Here is an 18,019-nt window from a genome sequence, read left to right as displayed (position 1 = left end):
CCGCCACTCTGACAATATCAGCACATAAGTGCTGATAAAGAAGGAGAAGTAGTCAAAGAAAGACTATGCCCAGTGTTTTTTCCACAAAGTCTCAAATTATCAAAAAGTTGCAGTATCTCCATCTGTATATAATTTATTGAATTCAAGTGTCTCAAAGTTTCGGTTACTTTTTAAAATGTTATTATGTTATATATGTTTAATGTCATTTGGAAGTTTGAGTTCACTCTGTTTAAAAGGCTAACTGTTGTGGGGGTCTGATGCTTTTCTCTGTTATACCTGGTTCTTTTCTAGTGCGTATTTGTCACAGCATGACGATGTTTAGACAAGCTTGTCCAAAGCTTCTCCCATTCTTAACTTCAGTCTTAACTCCCAGACAAATAGAGTAAACTGTCTCAGGCTTACCATACAGTATCTTACAAAAACGAATACACCCCTCACATTTTTGTAAATATTTTATTCTATCTTTTAATGGGACAACACTCAAGATATCACACTTTGATACTATGTAAAGTAGTCAGTGTACAGCTTGTATAACAATGCAAATTTGTAGTCACCTCAAAATAACAACATACAGCCATTTATGTCTAAACTGCTGGCAACAAAAGTGAGTACACCCTAGGGGTGGGCGATATAAACGATATATGATAGAAACGATATAAATTTGGCCAACGATAGAGATTTTAACTATATCGCTCTATCGCGATAGCGCATGTTGATGATGTCATCAAGCTGCGCCTGTTTTGGTCGAAAGCATCGCAGCGGTTTAATTGGTTTCAAAAATCTCTCAGTCAGAACATGGTATGAAATGTTTAGGTATAAACTAGCGAGCTAACTTCCTGTTAACTTCTAACTCCGTTAAATTTAATAAATTCTGTTTTCATGGATGCATGGATGTTAAACTTAACTGTTAAACCTGGTAAAGCAGCAACGCTGATCATTTTATTAAAGATGGAAGAATTTAGACTGTTTTTAACTCTCAGTGTTCGTTTCACTTTGGGACCTGAAGGGACGGAGTTTTGGACCCAGATTACTCCGCGAAGCTCCTCACCACGACAGCCATAATGCTCTGACATCAAAAATTTTTTTTAACAGATTTCTGCACGCCAAAATTGGTTCGAGGTCAGTAAGCACAACCAGAATTCATACATAAGGCACACTGTCGATTTCTGAGAAAATTAAAGGATTTTAAGTGTGCCTTATAGTGTGGAAAATACGTTATACAGAAGAAAAGAATATATCGCGATATATATCGTTATCGCACGTGCTTCAAATTATATCGCGATATGGATTTTAGGCCATATCGCCCAACCCTAGTACACCCCTAACTGAAAATGTACAAACTGTGCCCAAAGTGTCAATATTTTTTGTGGCCACCATTGTTTTCCAACACTGACTGAACTCTCTTGGGCATGGAGTTCACTCGAGCTTCAAAGTGTGCCACCACAATCCTCTTTCACTCCTCCATGGTGACATCATGGAGCTGCTGGATGTTAGAGACCTTGCGCTCCTCCATCTTCCATTTGAGGATGCCCCACAGATGCTCGATAGGGTTTAAGTCTGGAGACATGCTTGACCAGTCAAGTACCTTTATCCTCGGTTTGTTTAGCAAGGCACTGGTCTTTATGGAGGTGTGTTTGGGGTTGTTATCTTGTTGGAATACTACCCTGTGGCCCAGTTTCTGAAGGGAGGGGATCATGCTCTGCCTCAGTATGTCACAGTACATGTTGGCACTCATGGTTACCTCAATTAACTGTAGCACCACAGTGCCAGCAGCACACATGCAGCCCCAAACAACCATGCTTGACTGTAGGCAAGACACACTGCTCTTTGTACGCCTCACCTGGTTGCCGCCACTCACCCTTGATGCCATCTGAACCAAATAAGTTTACCTTGGTCTCATCAGACCACAGGTAATCCATGTCCTTAGTCTGCTTGTCTTCAGCAAACTGTTTGCGGGCTTTCTTGTGCATTATCTTTAGAAGATGCTCCCTTCTGTGATGACAGCCATGTGATGCAGAGTGTGGCATGTGGTCTGAGCACAGATATTCTGACCCTCCATGCCTCTGCAGCAATGCTGACAGCACTCATACAACAATTTTAAAAAACTACCTCTGGATATGACACTGAACATGTGCACTCAACGTCTTTGGTTGACCATGGCGAGGCCCCGTTCTGAGTGGAACCTGTCCTGTTAAACTGCTGTATGGTCTTGACCACCATGCTGCAGCTCAGTTTCAGGGTGTTGGGAATATTCTTATACCGTAGGCCAGGCATGTCGAACTCCAGGCCTCGAGGGCCGGTGTCCTGCAGGTTGTCAATGTGTCCTTGATCCAACACAGCTGATTTAAATGGCTAAATTACCTCCTCAACATGTCTTGAAGTTCTCCAGAGGCCTGGTAATGAACTAATCATTTGATTCAGGTGTGTTCACCCAGGGTGATATCTAAAACCTGCAGGACACCGGCCCTCGAGGCCTGGAGTTCGACACCTCTGCCCTAGGCCATCTTTATGTAGAGTAACAATTGTATTTTTTCAGATCCTCATAGAATTCCTTCCCATGATGTGCCATTTAAACTTCCAGTGACCAGTGTAAGAGTGTGAGAGAAATAACACCTAATTAAACATACCTGTTCTCCATTTGCACACGAGACCTTGTAACACTAATGAGTCACATGACACCAGGAAGGGAAAATGGCTAATTGGGCACAATTTGGACATTTTCACTTAGGGGTGTACTCACTTTTGTTGCCAGCGGTTTAGGCAAGAATAGCTGTGTGTTGAGTTATTTAGAGGGGATGGGAAATTTACACTGTTATACAAACTGTACACTGACTACTTTTTATCAAAACGTCATATCTCCAATGTCGTCCTATGAAAAGATATAACAAAATATTTACAAATATGTGAGGGGTGTACTCACTTTTGTGAGATACTGTATGTTCTAAGTGTGATATTTAAGACTTAAATACTACATTTTTTGACATTTATAACAACATAAAAATGTTATTGTTATTTTTCTACAGCATCCCTGTACAGAACTCAAATAATATTCAATTAGTATAGTCATAGATTACGCCATGTATATATGTATACAACTATGTGTAATTCTAATCAGTCTAATCAGTCTTTTGGTTTCTGTGAACAGAGTGGCCTGGAATGGAATTAAATTTCTGGCCTGAATTACTGCCATCTTAGCAGACGTTACTTTGGCTTGTCTGCATCTAGATTAGGATTAGGAATCTGGTTGTGATTGTTATAGTGAGGGGCTCAGGTATGCATTATGTGTAGTGTGTTTTTGTCTGAGTGTGCAGTGTACTGGTGCTGTACTGAGTGATGTGAGGGAAAAAGAAAATGGTGTGCATGCATGTTTTTATGACTGTAGCTTACCACAGAATGGCTGCGTAAGGCCAAAGTTACAGTTCTGAGGCAAGTCTTTGTGTCCCTTAGTCCACACTTGACCAGATCCACCAGCACAGTGTAGGACAAACCATTACTGTCCTGCAGCACACATCAAAAGAAAACATTAATCAGTCACCAAAAAACAAATTTAGGAACTTTTCAATAAATACATTACACTGCAAATTTATGTACTTCATATTATTATATTAGCCTATTGTTTTCTGATCATTGGTGGATCTGGTTTAAGAGTCCATGCTGCTGTTATGTGTATGGGGAGGCGGACTAGCAGTGTGTATTACCTTAGCTAGAACATAGGAACAATCGCCATGAAATGTGTAGGCTTTTCCATCAAAGGTGTTAATATGAGCTCCTCCTTTGACAGAACAGATTCCTGGACAGTTCATCTCTGTACAACTCCACTGACCGCTTTCACATACACTGTCAAGACACACACACACATACAGACACATATTTCATTTACTTTAAATAATTATTCATATGGTCAAAATCATATAACTGCTTTAGTGACACACGACATTACATTTTTCTACTTTGTCTTAAAATAAACTCACTAAACTTTTAAAAAAGGTAAAATTGTCGCACAAATGTACAAACTCTAAATGTGAGGAGTCTGCTAATACATTTTTACTTGCAGTGCCTACAACATACACAATAATCGGCTATTTTACAAATGGATTTAACACTTAATCATCCTATCAAAAGTACTCTTAGATTCGTGTCTTTACCATTTCTAGTATCACATACACAATAAAAGTGTTTTATTATCATTTTTTTAACACTGCAACAAAGTGGCACAAATTCATGTTACCAGGATCTACAGGGGTGGGAGTAGGACTCTCCTGGCTTGTAGATTTTGTTCTTGTGCAGACATGGACATTGAGAGACTGCAATACACCCACTGTTGCCAATGTCATCAAAGACCATTCCTGAGGAGGAGAGGCAAAAAAAATGATGATATATATGCCCTGCTATTGTAGTAGCAGGGCATATATATTCCTAGTGGGTGTGTGAGTGTAATGTGTGGCACCCTTTACATGCTGCACATGTCTCTGTTCAGAGAGACCTCACCATTGTAACAGGCTGGCGCCGGTGACTACCGATCTCTACGCATGTATGTGCAGACCGAGCAGAGCCGTGAAGACCTGGCTCGTATGGTTTTATGTTGCAAACGTCAAATAAAGGTCTTTTGTTTGATTTAACTGACTTATGAGTTATCCGGCTAACCTCCATACCATATGCCCGCTGGACCTGCTAACCGCGCCTTCCTCACCAGACTGCTGTTACAGTGTGTGTGTAAAACAAGAAGAGAGAAAAGAAAGGGATTGGGACTGAAACATCACTGATGCAATACGTTATGGGACCAGTGATCATGCATGCTTGATAATGGAATATACGGGGATACAGTTGAGGACAAAATTATCAGCTATAACGTTTGTGTCAAAATTTTCCCGAGTGTTTTTTTAACAGAGCAATTGATTTTGAACATGGCATTGCTAAAAATACCAGTTTTCTTTAGAAAGCATAAATTATTTCTGTTTGCACACAATAACAGCATTTTCTTAAATTATCAGGGGCAATATTATTAGCACCCCTGAAAAATGAACCTTTTTGTTGAGCCATAGTACAAACCACTGCTATGCAATAACGTGTTTTAATGTTGCAAGGCTCAAAGTTTGTAAAATCAAGGTAAAATACAGGGTCATCTTCCATTTACACACAGTATAAAAGCTTCAGCAGCAGAACAAGCATCCTGTCAAAAACAAAAGAGATCACTTGGACTTGTTGATGTTGACAAAGCATTGGATGTATATACAAAGTTTTCACAGCAGTTCCAAGTGTCAAGAATTGGAATGAGAAGTATCATCAAGAAATTCAAAAAGAGCCACAGAAAACAGAACAAGGCTGGCAGAGGTAGGAAGGAAACTGCCGATACACAAGTCAAGAGTCGTAGCTGCAAATTAAATTAATAAATACGATATCCCTCGTACCCTGCACAAGAATGGAATATGAGGTTAGAGACAAGAAAAACTCAACTTCTACAAACAGAAATTTTCAGCCACAGTGATGTCTGCTAAGGAAAAGCTGGCAAACATTATGCATCCTTTAGTTAGATGACACAAAACGACATTTTTTAGATGACATTATTATGCTCAATATTCTCAGCCTAATGTTTTCTCTTCAGACACATGGAATCCAATCAAGTATAACTATGCATTTCAGAATGCCAGAATTTCACCCCCCTTCATTTAACATTATTTGGCCACCTGGGACATGTAATTTCAATATTTATTTTATTCAAATCATCTCAAATTTCTACAGCAGAAACTGCCATCATTTCAAATGTAAAGCAGGTCCCTCCGATTCAAAACCTGCATGTGTCACAGTGCCGTGGCTCAGTGGCTGAGAGTGCCTTACTGAGTTCCACACACATGAATGTGAGGTTGAAACAATTTATAATTCTTAACTTGTTTAATATGTAGGTGTTCACCAAAAAGGGGCTTTGAGAAAATCTTGGGGAACTTGAGCACCAGTTGCTCCTAGAAATAAAGTGGCCATTCTTTGTGTTCATGTGGCTCAATCCTCTTGAATAACACTACATGTAGGGGTTTTTTTTATGTTGTCACCCCCTTCTCTCTTCTGGCCCACTTGCCAACCAATTATGCTGCATTGCTAGTGATGCATGAATGGATCTATCCAATAAGCAAAACAAATCCTGCTTTTTTGATCTTCTGACTTTATCACAGGGATGTGCTGACTCAGGAGCAATGTGGCTCCCGAGTTCCGACATCTGAGATCCGAGTTATGCAGTTTTGGTTTTGTGTGAACAACCTGCTGGCGATTACCCAGAATACATTGCAATTGTTTTCTCTCTGAGAGACAGAAAGCAAGAGATGGAGTGCAAAATGAGTGTGGATGTACCAGCAGGGCAGCTGCAGCCATCATGACAGTGGCTGTCACATGTCTGGCTGGCCTGAGGGGTGGAACAGCTGTCAGGACATGAACTGCTACATTCCAAGAACACCATGTTGTATGGACATTTCTTGTCTGTGGACAAAAGTTTTTCAATGTCAATTAAAGAATTTTGCAAAGTATAAGGAAAACAACACTGCCTATGATGGAGACCCAGAAGTGTAAATGTTGCACCCTTACAGCAAAATGTATCATTCCTCCATTGTTGGGGTTTGCCACCTGCATGGATGCACTGTCTGGAGAACTCTGAAAGTGTTTTGCAGAGGACCAAAGTAGTGTTGTCTATAGAGTTGCACATGTCCACCATACAGGCTTTACTAAAGGATTCCACGTCAAGAATGTTTTGGCAATCACCAAAGGGATCACTGGAGAAGGTCTGGTCACAGAATTGCTGAAAAAGAAGTCAGTCAGTTAAAAAAATACATACTGCCAATCATTTTTAGAAGCCTACAGTTTGAAGTTTGAACCCTCAAGGTAGCAAGGTAACACCTGTTTGAGTTTACAATTACAGTGCCTTGAAAAAGTGTAGCAAGAGTACAGACAGGGTAAAGAATCAAAGCTCCCTGTTAAATCCAGAATCAAATTTAAAATTGAATCTTCCCTTTGTTATCCTGCATTGGGCCTAGGCTGCTGGGGGCTTCCCATGATGCACTGTTTCTTCACTCACCTCGTTCACCCATTATGTTTTTATACACCAATCTTCATTTAATCATTAGTTATTATTAATCTCTGGCTCTCTGAAACAGTGTGTCTTTATGTCGTCTTCTGCCCTTACCCCCAAGCAGTCAGGGTGGACGACTGACCCTCCCTGCTAATGGTTTCTTCCTGTTAAAAGGGAGTTTTTTCTGCTCAATGTCACCAAGTGCTTCCTCATAGGGGGTCATCTGATTGTTGGAGTTTCTCCATATTATTGTAGTCTCTTTAAATTACAATATAAAGCACCTTGAAGTGACTGTTGTTGTTGTATAAATAAAACTGAATTTAGTTGAACTGTTTTTAAAAATGAGAAATAGTGAAGACTCACCTTATCACCACAGCTCAGGACTGGGTTAACGTCAGTCTCCTCACAGTACTCTGTGGGGCCATTTATCTTCCAGGTCTCAGCATAGTTCGCCACAGACAGTGGAGTTCCTGTAGTACAGCACAGTCACAATAAAATGATCATTAAGATTATTGGGGCCCTACTTTATTGCACATTCTATTTCATAATGAACCAAAACGGTCACAGATCTGCATCTGGACTTTCACTGCAGAAACATGCTATTTAAAAATGTGGAAAATTATGCTAATTGGATGGCAGCATATATTGCTCCAAATCAAATAATATTAATTCAGCATTATAGGGGCCCTCACAGATATGTAAGGTAAGATGTTTCCAATGTGCACTAATCCCCATGTAGCCAAGATTTTTCCAAAAAAGAAATTCACTTTTTTTTTTTCATCAAACACAAGCATTTCAGGATCTTTTTTTCTTGGAATCCTTTAAAATTGCATTTATGAATGCAGCAACTAATGGTGGTCAATGACAAATGGTTTTGAAAACCCATGCAATCATTTCTACTACACAATTATGCCTATTTTCAGTGTGCATGCTTTTGAAAAGGGACTGAAGATGGCAGCTATTCAATATTGTTCTTGGGACTGTCATTTGTGCACAGAGAATTGTTGAACTATTTGCCTTTGTAGTCTTTTGTAGAGTGGAGGTCCTCCCTGTCTTTACTTCTGAAATACTGTGAACTTTTCATAAATTTTTTATGTTGCTAACATTAACAGAAATATTAGCAGTGATGTTCTCTCAGGACATGCAAGGTGAAGAGTAGTGATGGGATTTCCGGCTCTTTCGGCTTCCAACCAGCTCTTCAGGCTGTTTTGTTGCTTTAATTAATTTATTATCAACAACAATATAAAATTATGCACAATGCACAATAAATTTTGTGACCCAGAAAGAGTAATATTTCAAACTCCGCCACTCTGTGTTCCTCCGCTACTGCCTCGTTTGAGTTTTGGACGAAATGGATTCTGGGATATTGCATTTCGTCATTTCGAGCTGATTGGAGACCAAAACAGCCAATCAGATGTTTATGCATCCAAGTCTGTGATTGGCTGGTTTTGTGGCACAAATATAACGGTGTACAGAAAGAGTTGAGCGCGCACGGGCAGAAATGTTGAGAGCGCAAGCAACACATTGCGAGCAAGCGCAAATGCAAAAACTGAGCGAGAGGGGCTGCTATTGTGTGTGTGTATGGATAATAGCAAACATTGAAATACATTTTTTGCACGCAGCAATTAATTTTGTTCACTCAAATTTAGCTTTTCTTCGCTCAAAATAAATTTTTCCTCAAAATGCAACACTTGCACCTGCAAATGTTTTTTACGTGTGCTCAAATTTTTTTTTACATAAGCTCAGAATAGTGGCACAAAAATAATGCCATACATCAGCAACTGAAAATAGTTGTGGATGATTACTATACCTTTGTAATGTGACGTTGTTGTCCCTGGCTCTCTTTCTCTCTCTTTCCCTCCGGCTCTGTTCCTGTGCTACTGCGAGTGTAACTACCGCCCCTCCCCCCTCTTCCCAGCGCAAAGCACAAGGCTCGGGTGCAGAGTGAAGCGGAAAAAGTGTGAGAGAGGGGGTGAGAGAAAGAAAAAGAACCCGGCTCGCATCGTTCATTTCAAAGACCCGGCTCTAAGAGCTGTTTTTTTCGCGACCGACACATCACTAGAGAACAGTGACTGACTTGTCAAATCTAGACATAATTAAAAGGGACCAAAGAAAGGCAATCTCTCTCTCCTCTCATCTCAGACAAGCAGAATCATGAATCTCTTCTCATCCTTTACATAACTGCCATTTTGTGGCTGCATTTTGCTATTGTCGCTGAAAGCTCAGCTTATTTCATGCTCACAAAGTGTAACGTCTCTTTTTTATTTACGATGTCCATCTGCTGTTAATAATACTCGAGCTCCACAACTTGAGAGTCAGGTAGCATTTTTCCCCCTTGTGTTTTGCAAATGCTCATTGTGGATCAACGGTAACACTTTAGAACAGGGCCTGCGAATAAGACATAAGTACCCTGTAATTACGTGCAATTTGCAGGCAACAAGTTAGGCTTTTTGCACGAAACAATGAAATAATTATACTGTAAGACCCGTGACTAAGGCACCGGTACCCTGTAATTTGAGGGTAAACAGTCTAAATCTAAAACACCCTAGGAAATGTGTCCATCAATACTCAATACTTATTTTATTAGTCTTTCTTTAGTCACCTAAATACAATAAAAATAATACAAAAATTAACATTTACATGTATTAACAGATTTTGTATTTATAAGAATATTTTATTCAAACAACACATTTCTCACCTTGTTTATGTTGTTTTGCATGAAGTAATTCATCGTGAAGCACCATGAAGTAGGAGCTAAACTTTTTAATATATTTACTGAATAAGTACTTATTCAGGAAGTACTGCATAAGTACTCCAGTACTTAAAATGATACAGTTATAAACACTTTTCTCCATTTCTTACACTTTTGCAGAGATATAAATACTGCAGTGCTTACTCAGGATTTACTTACTAGGATACTTAAAATTACTTACAGTACAATTTGCATTTTACCCTGTAAAATACCCGGAAGTTAGATTAAGTGTCTTAATCTAATTTGGGAGCACAGCTCATAAGTTAAGATTAAGTGACTCCATAATACGGCCCGCACCCCAGAAAGTACAGGCTACAGTGTAATTGTAAAAAAAAAAAAAAAGAGTTTTGGGCAAAAACCTGACTTGTTGGCTGCGAGTTGCATGTAATTGCAGGGTACTTGCGCCTTAGTTGCTGGTCTTACAGTGTAATTGTTTCATTGTTTTCTGCAAAAACCTGACTTGACAAATTGCACATAATTACAGGGTACTTACACCTTACTCACTCCATAATAAGGCCCGAGCCCCGGAAAGTACAGGGTACTTGCAGTGTAATTGTGTCATTGTTTCCTACAACAACCTGACTTGTTGCCTGCAAATTGTACATAATTACAGGGTACATACACCTGATTTGCAGTTTGTGTTATAATAACTACAGACTACATTAGACTACCTTCTGAAATATTAAAATTATTTTACCATCCTTCAGGAATTCATTGGGTATGCCATCAAAGTTTCCACACAGTCCACATGTCTGAGTCCGATATTTCTCTTGTATTTCAATCTGTGAAGATAATCAAATATACAACAGGTAACTGGCAAATTCACAAGTCAGGACAATATTAATTAAAATCCAATAATACAATGGTTACTATTTCCTTGTAGTCTCTTAAGAGGTTAAAATAGGACATTCACATGACAATTTGTCTGCACTCTGAGATTATCTGAATGGCAGGATCTAAACAATGATTTGTGACCTCAAAAGATTTAGAAAGCTGGTATAAATCATGCAAGGGAGTAATGCAAGTAAGTGTTTTTGCAAGTGTTTTGGTTTGAGCAGTGTTTTATTGGTAGCAACTCAAGGTTCAGTATCTTGCCCAAGGACACTTTGGGCAACCTTCCACGAGGTAGTGCAGGTAGGCAATATACACTACCTTCTGAGCCACAGGTCCTAATTTCAGGTTTGACAGCTTTTTTTAGTAGATAAAGGTGAATGGCTTAAACATGAATTGAGCTGTGATTTGGGGAAGGCCTCAGAGGGGACTGGCTGCAGCTCCTAGGCCTGGCAGATCCCCATATATTAATGAGAAGTGAAGAAGTAAAAGAATTGAAAAGGGGGACGGAGGGTGGGGCACGAAAACAAACAGCTTGTAGAACTAAGGGGTCATATATAGATAAGAACTGGAAGGGGTGTGTTTGGAGGCATGTGCCCGCTCCTCAAATCCAGATAATTTATCTCCAAATAAAATGTAGTTGACCAAAAAAGTCAGGTCGGCCAACTTTGTATATGTAAGGATAGCCTTCATACATCAAGGGAGTCGTCCAGGTTCCAGATTGCCTTTATTCCCAGATTAGCTTCAACAGAGATACTAGATGCGGTCCTCTTGACACTCACTCCTGATTTACTGAACGGCAGAGATTCCCTGGTGCAAACAAAGAGTGATATTTTAAAAACGATTGTAAAAAATGAAACAATTTCACATTACCCTTTTTCTACTGCTCTTTACTTATACAAATCAGTCATTAACAGACCAGACAGACCCCTAACCAAAATGCCACAGAATATTACTAGGGCTATTTGGAGCATATGAAAAGACAAGACAGTGTCCTACGGAGGGATATTGTGGCTTTTCAGTTTACAGCGGGCGCTTATATTTAGGTTGAGTTCTGCTGTCATTAAAGCAGAATAAATCTCATATTAAGATATGGTACAATGCTGAAAATCTAAAGAGATACAAGTCAAATACGTTTGATATTGGACTGAGACTCCTGGACCCCACTGAATATGTAGTAGTTAAAGTTACTGAAATATTCTTGGAAAAAAGTCAGTATAGTTGATAGGTCTTTCCTGAACTTACATCTTGCCATTGACAAGCACTGAGTTGTTAGAGAGCTCCACCTCAGAACCTCGCAGCATCATGATGATTTTGCTGATTGTGGGGATGTTGTTGACTAAGCGCCGCCGCATCTGGATATTAAAGTTTTCATAGCTCCCCTTGCATTGCATTGCAAGGACATGGTTACAACTCGAATTCAATTGGAAGAGATCTCCATCAAAAGTCTTGAAGTGATAGTATCCCCAAGTTGTGCACACTCGTCCAATGTGGGATGCATCAACTATTAAATTAATAAATTACAAATTCTTTTTGAGAAATCTTTTCAAATTGACATGAAGATCTGAAGAAAAAGCAACCATATTGGACATTTGCCAACTTACCTGAAGTTATGGTCAGTGTGTTTGTAGAAGGACCAGTGATCACTTTAGTAAACAGGAAAAAAAATGGTGTTTATTAATTTAGATGTAGGAAATTAGAAATTTCACAGGATAATAGTATCAACTGACAGTTCACTGATATTAAACTCAATAATATACTCAAACCTTAACTGTTGTAGATATCCCAAATCCGTATATATTCTTTATCACCAAAAATGGCTTCCGTAGATTTAACCAAGATTCTCTGCAGCAAACTGCATTACATATTCTAATTAATATGCCTTAATTAGCTGAAATGTTGAAGCCATGAAATAAATTCTATATAAACCAACCCAAGCATGATATAATGCATTTAAATTCACATGATGAATTAGGATTCACATGAATGATTAAAGTAAATATGACTCTATGACCTCTTCCCAATATCTTATAACACTTCCATTGAGTGTGAAATTATAAAGAGTTTCCAGCACATCATTTACCATTCTGAGTAAGTGAGTCGACTATCAGCGTCAGATAGATGAGCCATAATATCAATTCAAGCCCTTTGGCCCCCATGTTGGTCAGGAGGACTAACACTGCACACGATAGGATTCACCTGGGGAACAAGCTCCTTTATAATGCGCCTCTGAAGGTGGAGCTACATTGCATCATATTTCATATTGAAGCAAATCATCAAGTATGTTTACCCAGCAAACATCATCCCCACCACTATACTGAGCAGCTTCTTCACTCTATATACCTCTGATTAACTATATAACAAACAAGAGGTTCTGATGTTTACAGTCCTGCCATTGCTTAACATTCAGTGCACTAAAACATGAACAAGCCAGAAAACAGAGGGGAAACTGAATTGGTCTAACGGTTTAAATAGCTTATCTGTGCCAAAAAAATACTCTGGTATTGAAAAAGTCAGTCCTGACATGAAACAAGAGTTCTTTAAAATGTTTTCAAACTATTACTTAACCTGAATGAGGTATTTTAGTAAGTTAAACTAAGCTGAACAGCACCTGGAATACAGTACAACCCTAACATTAGCCCAATCACCCAAAATAGAACATCTAAAACAGAATATACATTCTGAACTGCATAAATTTTTTAGAAGTAGAAGCATTCTCGCTAATAGGACTGTTTTTGGAATTTCTGTAAATAAGAAAATTTAATTACTGGCTGGTATATTGCAGAGTGTCATACACTTTGACATCATACACAGTTCGGTCAATATCTTTCAAAAATGACCCATTTTAGTCATTTTTGTCTCTGTACACCACAATGGATTTGAATCAGACAAGTAGAGATATGATTAAAGTGCAGACCTTAATTCAAGTTAAGGTTATCCACAATTATTTGGAGAGATGAAATCAAGAGTAGGAGGAGAAAACTATAGCAAAGAAAAAGCACAGCATATAATCCTAAGTATACCACATCAGTTTTCAAACATAGTGGAGGTAAAATTAAGGCACAGACATGTGGAACTGCCAGTGGAACTGGCAGGTCTTTACTGATAATTTGGGTGCTGATAGAAGTAGGAGGGTGAATTCTGTGTATACTTTTCGCTCAGATTCAGCCAAATGCTCCAAGACCGATTGGGCAGTACTTCATAGTGTAAAATATATTCCCAACATATATTCCAAAAGTAACCCAAAAGTTCTTAAGGCAAATACATAGGATATGCTTCAACAGAAAATGCAGAGAGATGAGTTCTTTATGGTACTTTCTGCACTAGCATGTTCAAGTAAACATTTAGCCCAGCTAACTGTTGAAGATAAAGGCAAATCCTTTGCCAGTCATGAAAACTAGAAGGCTACACCACATTTTGTTTTATGATAAATCAGTATACACCGTTTTGTGATGGATATACAACATGTGAACTGACCCCTGGACAGCTGGTTATACTTTGTCCACATACTGTCTGATTCATGATTTAATTCATCCTATATAAAGGTTCATCCGTCTGAAACAGGTCATAAAACAACAGTACACAGATCAAGAATAGAGGTTTCTTCAAGAAAACACTTAAGAGTCAAATGTAATGGTTGCTGTTTGTACAGAAAAAAAAAAATCTTTCTAATTTTTGCTGTGTTGAGGGCAGCAGTTGCCAATTTAAATTTAGACCAGTGATGCTTTTCACTTTTTACTGGCTAGAGCTTGGATTGCTGTTCTGATAGTTCATGTAATATCTGCTTAATAATAATAATAATAAATGTTATTTATAAAGCGCCTTTCAAGACACCCAAGGACACTTTACAATTTGATGTTGTTCATTTCAGTTGGTTAAATCCACAAATAGCAGTGAAACTCATAACAGTAGTAGCATCAGTCACCTGATCACATGCTGGAAAAAAATCTACAGTAGCAGATACACTGTAAGCAGGGTGGTATTTCTCAGGTGGAAGAATATCTGGTGTAGAGCTGCAGCATAGGTCACAATTTGTGTTCATTTTATATTTTTGCTGTCAACCTAATTAAATAATGTTTTAATGACCTTGGAAGTTTTAATAGCCTATTAAGCCTGCTGAAGTAATTTTATCACCCACAAGTGACAACAAATAATAGCAAACCTAACTATGTCTCATTTTCACTGATTTATTATGAGTGGGTTATTCAGTTTGCATGATATGTCAATATCCAGCGGTCCACACCCATCACTTAGAAAAAGGTAACACAATACAGCATATAACATTGTTCAGGTGTAAACATGACGAGTGTTGCTCTAAGGAGAAGAAGGATTTTGGACTTGTGTTAATGTGGGAACCCTGTGTAAATAAGAGACATTGACTCAGCTAACCCAGTCCAGGATATGCATCCTGTGGTCTATTTTTAATAAACTCAGTTTCTTTTACTAACTAGAGTGTGTAGGTTGCGTCACTAGAGATGGTATTATTAAAAGTTCGCATGCCATTAATTAACTCTCACAGAAAAATATGTTGTTGCATTCAGAGAATTCCTGAGCTTCTATCATTTTTTATTGTAATTTCTGCTATTTATTTACTTTTTCTTGATAAATTTGACAGTCATTGTGATCATCTTTGAGATCCTTTTACTTCTTCTTTATATAAAGTCAGAGAGACATTAATATATTGAAGCTATTATAGTGAAGCGCTTTTTTTCATTGTGTATTTATTTTTGTTAATCTACATGAAGTGAATAGAATAGAACAGAATAGAATAAAATAGAATAGAATAGAATGCCTTTATTGTCACTACACAGTTGTATAGTGAGATACAGAGCATCTCCAACTCAGTGCAAACATGTAGAGGGGGGTGGGGTGCACAGTTCTGCAGCACTATATACATGTCAACAGTATTAACAGAAAAAATATATATAAAATCTACAAATATCCAATCCAGTGTAAAATAAATAGTCTTATGTATATACAGTTCGGGTTATTGCACATTTGGTATTGCACAGTGGTGGTTTATAGAGGGAAATGGGAAAATGGGGGGTGGGACTGTGTTATCGGTGCATGTATAAGTTAAGGCTGGTTATGGCATTTGGGAAGAAACTGTTCTTGAGTCTGTGGGTCTTTGTGCTGATGCACCTGTAGCGCTTCCCTGAGGGAAGCAGGCTGAACAGGTTAAAACCAGGGTGGGAACTGTCTTTGATGATGTTTGCTGCTCTGCTGAGGCAACGGGAGAAATAAATGTCCATCAGGGAGGGGAGAGGGCAGCCAGTGATCTTCTGTGCTGCCTTGACTACAATGAAGCCTCACTCTGTCCGCCTTAGTGCAGCTGCCATATCATACTGTGATGCAGTATGTTAGCAGGCTCTCAATGGACGAGCGGTAGAAGGTCAGCAGCAGGTTGGAGTCCAGCTTGTACTTCCTGAGAACCCTCGGGAATTGCAGCCGCTGTTGGGCCTTTTTGATGTATAGGGGGTCTAAGTCAGTGCTGTGCCTCCTGAAGTCGACAATGATCTCTTTGATTTTCATAGTGTTCAGTGCCAGGTTGTTTTCTGAACACCATGCCGCCAACTTCAGGACTTCCTCTCTGCAGGCTGCCTCATCTCCCTTTGAGATGAGTCCGACTACTGTGGTGTCATCAGCAAACTTGATGATGAGATTGTTTTTGTGGGTCAAACTGCAGTCGTGAGTGTAGAGAGAATACAGGAGGGGGTTCAGCACACAGCCCTGTGGCGAGCCGGTGCTCAGTGTGTGAGTAGGGGAGAGATGAGGGCCGAGTCTAACAGTCTGGGACTGGTTTGTAAGAAAGTCCTTTATCCAGGCACATGTGAGAAGAGGGAGGCCAAGAATGACCAGTTTCGTGATGAGGATGTCCGGGATTATTGTATTGAAAGCTGAGCTGTAGTCCGCAAAGAGCATTCGGAAGTAGCTTTTCCGCTGTTCTAGGTGACTCAGCACAGCGTGGAGAGCTATGGCGATGGCGTTTTCTTTGGATCTGTTTGTTATGCAAACTGGTAGGGGTCGGATTCGTGGCGGAGGTAGTCCTTGATGTGCTGAAGGACTAGTCTCTCAAAGCATTTCATGATTACTGGCGTGAGGGCCACAGTGAGAGATTGAAGATTCTGGCGAAGATGAGGGTGAGCTAGTGGGCACATGCTCATAGCACCATGCCAGGTACTCCGTCTGGGCCGGTAGCCTTCCTGGGGCTCACTGCTAGGAACACACGTCTGACATCGTGTTCCGTTACGGTGAGTGGAGCGGTGCAGGAGCCATGTGAGGATGAGGATGGTAGCAGGGCTAAAGCAGATGAGTGCTGCTGTTGTGGTGTTTCAAAGCAGGTGAAGTGAAAGTGAAATTTTCTAGGTCCTGGTCTTCAAATATGTCTCAGTCTGTCTGTGTGAAGCAGTCCTGCAGTTTGAAGACAGCATTTTCGGGCCAGGTTGTAACAGTCTTTGTGGTGGGCTTAATAAAGTAATGTTGATTCCCTCTGTGGTAGAGTATCGCTTCCTGTTCCTGTTACAACACACAGTGGTGTTTTTGTGTTGCTTATCTGCATAGACAATTTAATTACTGTTCGGACTACTAATTTGTTATTATCAGGATGTCCCAAAAACTCCCTGAAAAGCCCTCAGTTAATCCAAAATGCTGCAGCAAAAGTACTGACAGGGACTAGAAAGAGAGAGCATATTTCTCCTGTATTGGCTTCCCTTCATTGGCTCCCTGTTACATCCAGAATTCAAAATCCTGCTCCTCACATACAAGGTCTTAAGTTATCAGGCCCCATCTTACCTTAATGACCTTGTAGTACCATATCACCCCATTAGAGCACTCTGCTCTCGCACTGCAGGCTTACTTGTTGTTCCTCGAGTATTTAAAAGTAGAATGGGAGGGAGAGTGGCGGGTAAACATCATACATTACTCCTAATTATTAAATCTTACAACAAGTAGTATGCATCAACAGGTGCTCATACAACAAGTGGCATAATCATATAATAAATGTGAATAATACTTGACCTAACTATATAGGTTGAATGCTCAACATTGATTCTCATATATAAAAACTAGCGGTGGGACTGGATTAAAAAAAATCAATCTAATTAATTAGAGACTTTGTAATTAATTAATCTCGATTACTGGCATTTAATTGCACAAGAAAATTTGCCCCAAATCGCAAATGTTTTTTTTTTTATTTAAAGGGGTTTTAGTGGGCGACAGAATCAAACAAATAGACATGGGCATGAATGTTGTAAACTCAAGCTCTTTTAATTTCTGAAAAAAAAAAACCCTGTATGTGTATATGCATTTCAATTCAAAACAGAGAAACAAAAATAATATTCCTGGCCAAAATTGGGCAGTTAAAAATAAAATGCTATTTTAAGTAC

At 39.3% G+C, this 18,019-nt stretch overlaps 1 protein-coding gene across 1 annotated transcript in view; it reads right to left on the bottom strand.

Annotated features, from left to right (window-relative positions):
- The window catches only part of LOC134624396 (mucin-2-like), a 29,848-nt gene extending 17,055 nt beyond the window's left edge, over nt 1-12,793 (bottom strand). Inside the window, exons 1-10 of the mRNA XM_065471744.1 lie at nt 12,718-12,793; nt 11,880-12,138; nt 11,330-11,444; nt 10,501-10,585; nt 7,415-7,521; nt 6,571-6,781; nt 6,340-6,465; nt 4,229-4,346; nt 3,699-3,837; nt 3,388-3,498 (exon numbers count right to left, since the gene is read on the bottom strand). Of these exons, the coding sequence (XP_065327816.1) occupies nt 3,388-3,498; nt 3,699-3,837; nt 4,229-4,346; nt 6,340-6,465; nt 6,571-6,781; nt 7,415-7,521; nt 10,501-10,585; nt 11,330-11,444; nt 11,880-12,138; nt 12,718-12,793 (1,347 nt within the window). The remainder of the gene's footprint in view (nt 1-3,387; nt 3,499-3,698; nt 3,838-4,228; nt 4,347-6,339; nt 6,466-6,570; nt 6,782-7,414; nt 7,522-10,500; nt 10,586-11,329; nt 11,445-11,879; nt 12,139-12,717) is intronic.
- Nucleotides 12,794-18,019: the final 5,226 nt, after the last annotated feature.

This window comes from Pelmatolapia mariae, linkage group LG1 (genome assembly GCF_036321145.2).
Source record: "Pelmatolapia mariae isolate MD_Pm_ZW linkage group LG1, Pm_UMD_F_2, whole genome shotgun sequence".
NCBI classification, from domain to species: domain Eukaryota; kingdom Metazoa; phylum Chordata; class Actinopteri; order Cichliformes; family Cichlidae; genus Pelmatolapia; species Pelmatolapia mariae.
This window is presented reverse-complemented; position numbering and strand designations above follow the sequence as displayed.